Here is a 12,380-nt window from a genome sequence, read left to right on the forward strand (position 1 = left end):
ACATTGCAAAATCTGACAGGTGACATTTTGAATATCAAAGGGTTAAGTGAAAGTGGAAATTATGCATAACGAAAGAAAAATAGATCGGTATATGACTCATTTAATTTTTGGCATATTACTTAAATTTTTACTATGAAATCACATATCAAGTAACCTTAATATAGCAATTACATTCAATCTAGGTCTGTAATCGGGGGCGGCAATTTATTTTTGTAGAGTAAGAAACATTGTTATGTTGTGCAAACAAAAAAAAACGTTGTATTGTGAGTAGATGGAATGAATGGATGCCGCCTCGATAAAGCAATTATATCCACATTTAGCACTCAAATTCGAGTGATAAACCGGCATTTAAAAATTTTATCACAATAGCTAACATCGCGAGCACCGTGACGTCACATTTTTATGTTATCGCGAGCGCCCCACTGACTGCAAAAGATTAACACAGTGCCAAACATGACTGCAAGGTTACAGCTGATTTTAAAACATTTCGACAGTTCTGCACAGTAATTTTATCAACGCAAAAATTGAGCGCGACCAAAAGTAATAATAAAAACAAAAAAATTGATACATATAATAAATTATTGGAAAAAGGTGAGGAGAACATTTTTAATACAGTTCAATACATGAGAGTAATTAGAAATAGGTAAATAATAAGTAACATAATGTAATAGGAAATGAAACTATTTTCCAGATTTAAATTGCGTATATTTGTTTTTTCAAACAAACCGACTTTTCGGGTCCTTTACAGGTCCCATGGTCACGGTTGACTGAGGTGGTACAGTCTTCAACCAGTTATGTCTAATATTGATCCAAACCACCCTATTTTTTCACTATAGTTACAATAGTTATTAATCAAATACCTTATTTTTAATTTTACGAAGAAAACATTCCAATTTAAGCTACATTAATTTTACAAATTATTTTATTGAATGAATTAATATTAAGTTCAATTTATTATTAATTAATAATAGAAATTAGAATAAACTAAAACATATTAATTAGTACTGCAGTCTTATGTCTGTTTGGGATTTTTCATTAGAGGAAATACTGGATCCCAAACTGGTGAAACGTTTGCGTGTGCTAGCTCTACAGAGCATTATAGACCTTGTTCCGTTGATGCCACGTATGGTATTATTCAATTTCGCTAAAAAAGTCGATCACTTTAGTTATAATATGAAGGGCAGAATTAATGAAGTTGCCTGACACATTATTGTTATTATTAATGAACATGAAAAATTGCATTTAATTACCAGTTTACACCTACGGTGCTTTCCACTATTCCATTTACCACAATTACACTTCATCACGGTTAAAGGAAATTATTGGGTAGTCTTTCTAAGGCGTAGCACTCGAGCTAAACTCAGATTAATTGTCTGATACGCCATTAGTATCTGTTTGCATTTTATTAAAGTTAAAAGTCGCTTGACATTTCAATCCTGCTACATAATTGACAAATTAGCGTTGGTTTACTTAGCAGAGAGTAAATACAAAGATATGTACTTAGAAGAACTTGTATTTTGTAACTATACAACATGGTATCTTTCAAATGCTAGAATAGAGCTAAAAAAATAAAAAATACATACAATTTTAATGAATTACGAAACTTTTAAGGTGATTTAATTCTAAATTGTTAAAAGTAAATTGCAATAAGCAGTGATCAGAAGAGCAGGTAGAGTGTTATAGTAACAGAGACAGAAAGGGGACAACATTTTTTGTTTAGTTTTCGGGATTCGGGAAATCATTTAAGTACATTAAAAATTGACGTTATTCGGGACAGGTGGGTAGACTATATTTTATCTAAACTTTGGGATGAATTGTTGCAACTATAATTTTTTCGGAATCTATACGAAAATTCCGACAAAAATAAAGTCTTATTTAATACAACATAATATAAGATATGAATTTTAAACCTACTGTTGATTCATGGACATTCCTTCGGGATTCTAAAACTATTGCATCGATTCTTCGTCTAGTTCTAGATATACGTTTTGTTGCTTTCAAAAATATTCTGGAACTCAATGCAAAAAAATTTTTGCCAAGAAGTTTTGCATTGGCCCGGTTTTCGGTATCCATAGATCTTACTTTGAATCAGAACTGAAGAAAATCGGAATAATGGTTTAGCAGTTGCTGTTTACAGTTTATACTGCTTACTCACTTTCCGAAAGGCTGTACATGTACGATTAGACATGGCGTTCGTGAGTCTAAGGTTCAACAGCGTAGAAAATGATAGAGAAGACATTAACAACGCGAGTACCAGGTTCGATTCCCGGGCAGGGAGAAATATTTGTATGACCTACATTTATTTCTCTCGTGATTTTGGGTGTAATTTGTGGTTGTCTATGTGTGTGCCCATAGCACCCGCGACACAGGGTTTCCCTAGTACAGGGCTTTAAAAAAAATAAAAGAAAAAACCAACCGTAGCAGTGAAGACTGGATATTATCTTTAAGAAAGCGTTGGAAGTTTCTTCAAGGTCTTAGGTAATTAAGAAAAAATGAAACAAGTTAACAAATCAAAACGATTACTACGTCAGGGCATCATTATTTTTTTTATATTTCGTTTCCTATCAAATCCTATTTGTTTGCGACATCTGTCAAGACCCTAATAACCTGGAGGTCCACCACGTTATTATATGCACGGTGCCCTTTTCTAAGGTAGTTAATACAATCACATTAGGTATATTTTGAAAGATTAGTAAATTAAAATAAATTCGTGTTTTCCGGAACGTAACAATGGCGTTAAAACGAACATAATTCTAATCATTAGATTCATAAAAACAGTAAATCAGCATTTTTCTCATACGAGAAAGTGTTCAAAAGGTTGAATTAATATCAATCTTATGATATCCGTGAAATAAGTATATGAATCAGCGTAAGGATGTCACCGTAGAAGATACAATTCGTAATGCTCCTTTCATTAAAACGGCCGCGACTTCAAAAACCTTTAGCCATATGTAAAGGTTGTTCTGATGCCACTATTGGAATAAAACTTCAACAATCCACTTACCTTAACTCTTGCAGCTCTTTGAGAAACGTTGCGCTGTCAATGGGCTTCAACTTGTTCTTGAAGACCAGCAGCGGTAAATCTCCCATTTGGAAAATCGCGTTGTCAGTAGCTGCGAATCGCTGAGTCAGATTCGACCTAAACAAAAAACGGGGTCTTATTAATTGTATCTCAAATAGTTTAAGACGGTGTATTTATAAACAACTCTATGTTATAGAGTTCTGCAGGGAAAGACAGGAGGTTACTTCCAGATTATGGTGATCGCCTATAGAAATTCGGTTTAAAGAGCCTAGCTGAACGTCGGGCATTTCCATTAACAACTCTTCGAAGCATACACAGACCTGTGTATGCTTCGTAGAGTTGTTAATGGAACTCTAGGTGTAGGACTGCTGGATGGGCTGCATTTTAGCGTTTCTACTTGATATATGCGTCGCCCTCGGGTATTCACTATACCACCATCAAATAACAATGTATTAAATAATAATCCATTACACAGGATGTGCCGGTACTACAATGATGTCTGTACTAGTATAGATTTTGATATATTTTCACAAAGTTTATACAATTCTAAGAGTTCTGCAATGCAAAGATCTGCAATTTCTATTTTAAATATTTGTAATTAATGATCTTAAAATTTACTTAATTTTAACATTTTCGTAATTATTTCGTATTTTATTTATTTCATAATGTTATTCATTCATAATTCATCCGGTATTATTATTATTACATATTATTTATATTTTCGTATTATTTTAATCAACTGTGTGTAATAATTTTTTTTTTTCTTTGCATGAGCTGTAATTGTAATACAATTGGTTAGCAGTCGCAAAGGGTTGTACTGACAATTTTATTTTAAGTAAACGTGACTTGTGTACCATATTGAATAAATAAATAAATATTAATATTATTATAGCGACAATAAGTAAAAATAACTATGAAATTAAAAATACAGAAATGAAAGGTAAAGAACCCAATTATTTAAAAAAAATATAATGAGACGAAGATAAGAATAATAATAGTGCAACGTCTGTATCCCATAAATTAATTATATCTGTGGAGCGTTGTATCGACTAAAATATGTAATATGTTATATATAACGAACCGCAACCACATTAAAGAGATGCTTGCTTTCTTTTGTTTAATTTACTTAAGAACTGATTAAAAATACACTGTGCTGAAAGGGTGGGCGGCACCAGTGACAACTATTTAAGCTCGTTCTTGTGTGTTAGCACTGACCAAAGCAAAACTTGAAACAGCACGATCTTTAGTGTGACCAAGCGCATAAATTATGCAAACTTTTTCTTTCTTTGTAAAGTGTACAATAAATGAACTCTGAAATAAGTAGGAGCCCAAATTTGAAATACAATCGAAACAGACTTCTTTGATTTGTCTAGCAGAGAGAAGGTTACCCATGATTGAGTTCAATTTTTGAAATTTTAAAGATAGAAACCTTCTTATTATTTTGCTTGTACGGAATTGCTTGTAAACAAAGTAAATGATATTTCTGGGAAGACCGGGAAATGCCGTGTAGGACGACTTGCGCATAATAAAAACGACCAAATTGATAAAGTTAAATGCTCCCCAAGTACAAGCAACAAAATTATACAACCATAAAGCTTATTTACGTCTCTGGGATGGCACTGGTTTTCACTATAAGTACTTAATGCCACCTACCATAAAAAACAGAATAGAATGAAAATAATTTATTTGTCTGATCATGTAACAGTGCTGACATCTTCAAATAAATATATGAACGAGTGAATATGAATCTTTTTACGGTCTGTAAATAATTAACAAATATTTATAAATATTAGGCAACTGAACCCGTGGTTCAAATGGTTAGAGCAATGCTACGGTGCAGCATGGACGTGGGTCTAAGTCCTACCACGTCGACGAAATTTTTCTGGGTGTTCGATCTTTGTATTCATAATCAAAACAAAACTAGTGTAGTTATTTAAAAAAAATCTCAATAAATAAGGTATTTAATTAATAATTTCTGTACAATGTGAAAAGTAGGGTGGTTTGCATTAACATTAAACATAACTGGTTGATGACTTTACCATCCCGAAACGTTGGTTTGTTTGAAAAAAAAAACAAATATACGCGATTTAGATCCGAAAAAATAGTTTCATTTCCTATCAATTCAATTAATAATTATCATCATTAAACAATTATAGCTATGGTAACCTAATGGCTTGACCTAACTTCCCTCAAGGCTATACCTACTGGGTCGTGGTTTAGAATACTGGCTTGCACCTCTGATCTGATATTTTAGGAATTTATATGCAAAATTTCATTTAAAATTTACCGTGAGCTTTTCGGTGAAGTAAAACATTGTGAGGAAACCTGGACACACATCCGTAAGTGTGAAGTTTCCAAACCGCTTTGGGCCCGCGTGGAAACTGTAGCCCAAGCACTCCCAGTGTGAGAGGAGTCCTGTGCGATGGTGTAGTGTGGGGTTGCAGAGGTGGGCATGGCCCCGAGCAGCACAGCAATGGGGTCGGCGAGCGCGGCCGAGCCTAACTATTAAAAATGATTTTTTTTACTTAAAATTAGAAAATAAATTCCACTGCGATTGAGAAGACGATATCCTGAACAAGACAAAGATGGCGACGGCAAGCGACAAACACACAACCGAGCCGAACCCGAACGAACTATTTTAGTAATCGTGAAAATAAAGGGGGCAGCAAATGTAAGGTTGGTTCCGGCGGCAGCCACTGGGCTACGTAAGTTTTGTTTACAGTGACCGTTAAAAAGCTAGTGCTTTGGGTGAGCTGCCGCGGTGCACGTATAGTACCCTATTTTCCAGATAGGTACCAGACCTGTAGGCACGCTCACTTCCCGTTGCGCTTTGCGCAACTAACGGTTGCCACCGCTTAGTTGACTCTAAAGTCCACTACCAAATCTCCTCTTTGGTAGCAGAACTGTAGGCACGCTCACCTCCTGACGCCGAAGCGTCTCTCCAGTATCCAGTAACCTAAGCGGCTGGAGGGACCAAAGGATATCCAGCTCGTACTCTACTAGCTCTCCGGGCTAATGCCGGAAATGCCGGTCGCAGTGTTGCGAAACTCACGTGCCCAACAGTCCTCTTTATCGACCCTTAGGGTATACGAGAAGGGCACTATAACCTCTGAGTGCATAGTCAGTCAGATCGACTAGTATACAGGGTTGTCAGAGACTGTTGTCACTGACTTCATCCTGTTCTCAAGAGGCCAGTGCACGTACAGCACTCTCCCTATTTTCCAATAATTATTATTGTGTACGGAAAATACGAACAGTGGCTTACACAAGTTCTTCAAAAGACTTTACCGGAGGAATAAGATATCGCATCGGTTTACAGACGTTACATAAACGTGCTATACTATACATTTGAAAGACGTAAATCTAGTGAATCTAAAAAAACAACGCAATTAATTTTCGTGCAAATAATATGAACATAATCATTTTAGTTTGTCTAATTTGCCGACAATCGTAAATAGGAAAACAAACAAAATTATGTATTTTCCACGGTCATTAATAAAACATGTTACGGACATGCTTTAATTCGCTGAAAGCGTTTTGTTTTCCTTTTATTGTTTCAAATGTAGCTTTATTAATGGTTCTAAAAAGTTTATTGTATTTGAAAATGTTAAAAAAGTCTTTCTTACCTACATCAATTCAAAAAGGTACCGGTTCATTTATCGGCGTACGTCGATAAATGAAGGTTTATTAAGGGAAGGGGAAGAAAACCTATTACATATTAATTAACCTGTTTCGGAGAATCTGGATACCTTTAAGTTCTAGCTGAATAAAGCCGTGTCTAGGGCATAATTAAGGATTAATATTAATCGATAATTTCCAATCACAACGATATTGATAATGATATTGACCTTAAAATGGGTATTTATAAAACTTACAATAGCCATTGTGAGTAAGCGCAAATTTCGTTACCGTCTGCCATTCAATATCTATAAATAGATCAGAAATTACATAGGTAAATTTGATACTAGGATATATAGTCAAAAGAATGAAAAATTAAATGAAAAATAATATCGAGTTCTTAGGTTTTCGAGATTGTTACACATAGGAAATGAAACTATTTTTCAATGAAATTATTTTCGAGTCAACAGTGACCATGGGACCTGTAAAGGGCACGAAACGTCAGTTTGTTTGAAAAAACAAATACACGCGATTAAAATCCGGAAAAATGGTTTCATTTCCTATGAAAAATAATAATAAAGAAAAATAAAAATAAAATAATCCTACCTCAAAGGTTTGCCGATCAGTTTTTGTTGTGTTTGATTTTCATTTGAATCACATCTTTTTTTAGCTGTGCATTATTATTGTTATTATTAATGATGACATCCTGTATAAACCTACTTGTGAGAAGAACATTCAAAGCATTTCACTTACCGCAAGGTGCTGCCGTTGGTGAATAAGAAGAACGCCATTTCCGATCTCTCTTGCTGTAGTCTGGTCACCAACTTCCCCAGTTCGGTAGCTCTGCTTACCTGTTGACAATATTTTTTAGTATATCAAGTGACGGGACGAACAAGTCGTGTGTACCAGTAGCAGTTGCATTTAGAGCTTTAAATCGCAAAAGAGAGGCACCACCACTGCATTTGGCACCCAGAGACATTGGGTCAGCGTGGCGGATTTTAGCCCTGACCGTATCCTTAGAGGAGACCCGTGCACAGCAGTGGAACGTATAATAGGTTGACAATGATGATATATCTATCATTGTTAATTGAAATGAGATATATATTTATTGATACAAAAGCAGATACGTATACAAATATCACCCTATCTCCCAAACTATACGAACCTCCATTTTGGAAGACGGTTCCTTCCCAATCAATGTTCATAATTTATCTATGTGTTATTATATTAGTAATATGGTAAATGGTACCAATTATAGGTAGTTTAACGTCCCATAGGGATGGTTTAGCATCTTTGCTCTTTGAACCGGAACCCAACAATGTTCATGAAGATATCCATAGTACTAATCTTAGAGTCAAGTCCAAACTCATGGTACCACAATTTCGTTTAAACAAGGTAAAGAACTCTTTTATGGGGTACTGTATACGTTTTACAATAAGATTCCGGAGCATATATTAAGTTTATCATTTCCTAAGTTTAGAAACTACATTAAAAATATTTTGATCGAAAAATCATATTACAAAATTGAAGACTACGTGTTAGATAACGATGTATGGAAAGACGACATGGCTTCAGAATCCACACAAATTTGATTCAAAGTGTATTCCATAGCATTTAAGTTTATTTGAAAAGAGCAATCCCTAGAGTTTCTTGCTCGTTCTTCTCAGGGAGGTCAGCGTAGTGAACGAGCAGTAGCTTAAATGTGACGTTTTCAAGTGTCAATTTATTTTACCTATGCAATAAATGATTCTTTGACTTTGACCTTTAGTCACATTACCCCTTGGCGGCAGAAGTAGGTACGGTGGTAATAGTTCTCTGGATGAACTTTTTCACAATGAGCTCTACTGCTGTTACATAGAAATATCAATGAGCTGAGATTATTTTAGGGGAAATTTTGCCTTATTTATGTTTTGATAACTTACACTACGATATGAGAAACTCCCACACAGCGATACAAAAAAGCAGTGCTAGCCTTGCAGTTTGACTTACCGCTTCTCATGCAGGGGGCCAGCACGGGCTCGCATGTTTGATTTTGTCAGAATTTATATACGAAATTTATCATGAGTTTTTCGGAGAAGGAAAAACGTCATGATGAAACCTTCACGTCGAAGTTTCACAGCACTTGGGAAACGTGTTCCCAAGCCTCATTGGGTCAGCGTGGCGGATTTTAGCCCTGACCGTATCCTTAGAGGAGACCCGTGCACAGCAGCGGAACGTATAATAGGTTGACAATGATGATATATCTATCATTGTTAATTGAAATGGGATATATATTTATTGATACAAAAGCAGATACAAATATCACCCTATCTCCCAAACTATACGAACCTCCATTTTGGAAGACGGTTCCTTCCCAATCAATGTTCATAATTTATCTATGTATTATTATATTAATAATATGGTAAATGGTAACAATTATAGGACGTAATTATTAATAGTATATAATAATTACTAAACATGTTAATACCATTATCATTGTTAAGTAAAATAACGGATAACTCACTTAATTAAGTCGAATTTTTAATCAACACGGTGTCGAACCATCGGGGGCTCTGTAGTGACGGAACACTCATTGTCCGTACTGGCGAGAGAAAAGCATTACAGCGGAAAGTACGTAAAGCTATTGAGATTGGTTGTCATACGAATTTCAATCGTGATAGTGAACGGTCGGTACCCCCCGCCGGAAATCAGAGTGTATGTTCCACAACTCCCCACTAAAAATACCCACTGGTGTGTTACTAATACTTTATTAAAAAGGTTTGTTTGAAAAAACAAATATACGCGATTTAAATCCGGAATTTTTTTAAATTTTCTATGTGTAACAATCGCAAAAAGCTAAGAACTCGATAAGTACTATATTGGTGGGGATTTCTTTAATAAAAATCCCCACCAAGATATTATTTTATACATTAGTGTAGTGACAGATTCGGGATTTGCCGTAAACACCTAACACATAAGGAAACAGTGTTAGGTACTACGTCAGTAGTGAACGAGTATTTAGAAAGTGACGTTGTTAGTGTAGTGTGCATCCTGCGCATGACTTTAATAAAAATGACGCAAACGAGGGTAGTTGCTCGCAGACGTCGCATGCGCTCACAGCCGTTCTGAGTGATCAGGCTGCCAGGGCTTTGGCGCGCAGTTTCCGTCTAGTCACCGCCGCGGAATCTCGTGAATAAGGACTACAAACTCGTTCGAACCAAAAATTCTACTTAAATAGGTGAGTTATCCGTTAGTTTACTTTATGTGTCTGAGTTTCACGCTGGTTTTCTAGTTAAAGTTATCATTATGGCTTTCTTTTAATATTTTATTTGTATATAATAAGGCTCAGGGCTCATTGAAACTTGCGCTACAGTTAATTATGGCTGTGGCTTATGCTGAATGAAGTCCTTTTGCGTACGCCACAAGCGCATAAATGACAGTACAAAATTTGTAGTCCTTATATTTTATTTTTTGCTTTTTGTCTGTTTTGTCTTATCTTATTTTTTTGTTTTTTTTTTGTATTTTTTATTTTGTGTATTAATTATTTTTATTTTATTTTGCTTGTCTAAGTGTCATCAATATTTTTTTTGTATCTATATGTTAGGGCATTGCAATAAACGTCTATTCTATTTTATAAATAAATACGTGCTTCCTTGCTATGTTTAATAACGTATTTATATTTTATTTATTTGCCTATGACACATGATAAATTAGTGAAGAGCCACGGCCTCGATTGAAATATGGTAACACCCGAGAGGCAGGAGGCGGATGCGTAGGTATAAACAACATGTTGTTGTATGCATAAACTGATTGGTTTTGCCATTAAAGTTTCATGTTCATCACTTCGTTAAATTGGCTTCTTGTGTTGTCATATTATAATAGCACAAAAATGTATTTTTTTATGATAAAAAGTGACAGGACGAACAAGTCATGCCCCTGGTGGTAAGCGACACGTCTGTCCACAGCAGTTGTAGTGCCACTCAGAGCTTTAAATTGCAAAGAAGTAAGTACCATGCCGGACTGCCACGCAGAGGTCCCAGGTTCGATTCCCGGGCCGGAAGAAATAGTTGTATGGCCTACAATTATTTCTCTCGTGAGTTTGGATGTAATTTGTGGTTGTCTATGTGTGTGTCCATGGCACCCGCGACACAGGGTGTCCCTAGTGCGGGGCCATGTTGAGTGTGTGCGTTATTATTATTAAAAAAAAAAAAAAAAAAAAAAAAAAAAAAAAAAAAAAGTGTAACTTTTCTATGCCCCTAAAGGGGCATTTATTATGGAACAAGAGAATTGTGGTATTTTAGCTTTCTTAAATGTTTAATTAAAAGAAATCCTAATAATACCTTAGGCCATACTGTACTTAGGACATACTGTATTTCGAAAGAAAACCCATACAGATAGGTACCTCAATGGTAATTCCCATCACCATCCTAGCCAGTTAGCTACCGTGGGCAAATCTTTGTTTCAGAGAGCACATAATGTCTGCGACAGTAATCATCTGGCAGGGAAACTTCAGCGTACAAAGCAAGTCCTACATGCGAATAAGTTGAAGATACCACGCCATTGCCGCAGGCCCCGTGTGAAACCACCAGCAGTCGAGCGAAGACCTGCATTTTATCTTATGTGAGAAGTGTTACAGACAAGATCGGAAGAGTTTTCAGGCGTGCATCTATTAAGACCTATTTCAAGCCCCTGAGGAAAATTTCTCAGTTCCTGAGACCCGTGAAATGTAACATCCCCTTACAGGATGCAGGAGTTTACAAGCTTAACTGTGAGTGAGGTCTCTCTTATATTGGACAAACGAAGCGAAGTATTTGTACCCGCGTCAAAGAACATATAGCTGATGTCAAACACCGTCGCGTAAACAAGTCTGCAGTCTGCGAGCATGTCAAGGATAAACCTACACATTCAATGAAATTTGACAAACCCCAGGTCCTTATAAAGAAGTCCGTTATCTGCCCAGGATGCTGCGAGAGGCCATTGAAATTAAAAAACATCCTAATTTCAACAGGAAAGATGGTTTCTCCGTACCACCAGTTTGGGATCCAGTATTTCCTCTAATGAAAAATCCCAAACAGACATAAGACTGCAGTACTAATTAATATGTTTTGGTTTATTCAAATTTCTGTTATCAATTAATAATTAATTGAATTTAATAAAAATTCATTCAATAAAATAATTTGTAAAACTTAATGTAGCGTACTTGGTACTTGGTGCAACGGGCTGGTATCCGCAACTCGACGACAGAGCGCCTATTTTGCGTGTGGTGTAACGTAGCGTAAATTGGAATGTTTTCTTTGTAAATTTAAAAATAAGGTAATTAATTAATAACTATTGTAACTATACAGACATAACTGGTTGAAGACTTTACCACCTCAGTTAACCGTGACCATGGGATCTGTCAAGGGCCCGAAACGTCGGTTTGTTTGAAAAAACAAATATACGCGATTTAAATCCGCAAAATATTGTTTCACTTTCTAAGTTAAAATTAGTTAACGTGTTCCACTTATCGGAACCTACCCTAACGAAACATAGGTGAAATATCATTCATTTGAATATTCTAAAACTGGGTTATAATTAAAAAATATTTTATCACCTAGCCGGGTATTAGTTAGCAGACATATTTATTTATTTATATAGTTCAAGGGATGCTTACGTCATTCAGATATTTAAGGTGAGTATGTGATACCATAACCAAATTCAGTATATCATAAAGAAAGACTAGGTCAAGTGTACTCTTAACAGATGAGCATGTATGAAAGCA

The 12,380-nt window shown here is 35.6% G+C and overlaps 1 protein-coding gene across 1 annotated transcript in view; it reads right to left on the reverse strand.

The window, feature by feature from the left end:
- The window catches only part of LOC113235629, a 180,149-nt gene that overhangs the window by 132,499 nt on the left and 35,270 nt on the right, over window positions 1-12,380 (reverse strand). The window contains exons 3-4 of the mRNA XM_026471411.1: window positions 7,394-7,491; window positions 3,005-3,139 (exon numbers count right to left, since the gene is read on the reverse strand). Coding sequence (XP_026327196.1) covers window positions 3,005-3,139; window positions 7,394-7,491 — 233 coding nt within the window. The remainder of the gene's footprint in view (window positions 1-3,004; window positions 3,140-7,393; window positions 7,492-12,380) is intronic.

The sequence above is a fragment of the Hyposmocoma kahamanoa genome, unplaced genomic scaffold (genome assembly GCF_003589595.1).
Source record: "Hyposmocoma kahamanoa isolate Upper Pololo Valley unplaced genomic scaffold, ASM358959v1 88, whole genome shotgun sequence".
NCBI classification, from domain to species: domain Eukaryota; kingdom Metazoa; phylum Arthropoda; class Insecta; order Lepidoptera; family Cosmopterigidae; genus Hyposmocoma; species Hyposmocoma kahamanoa.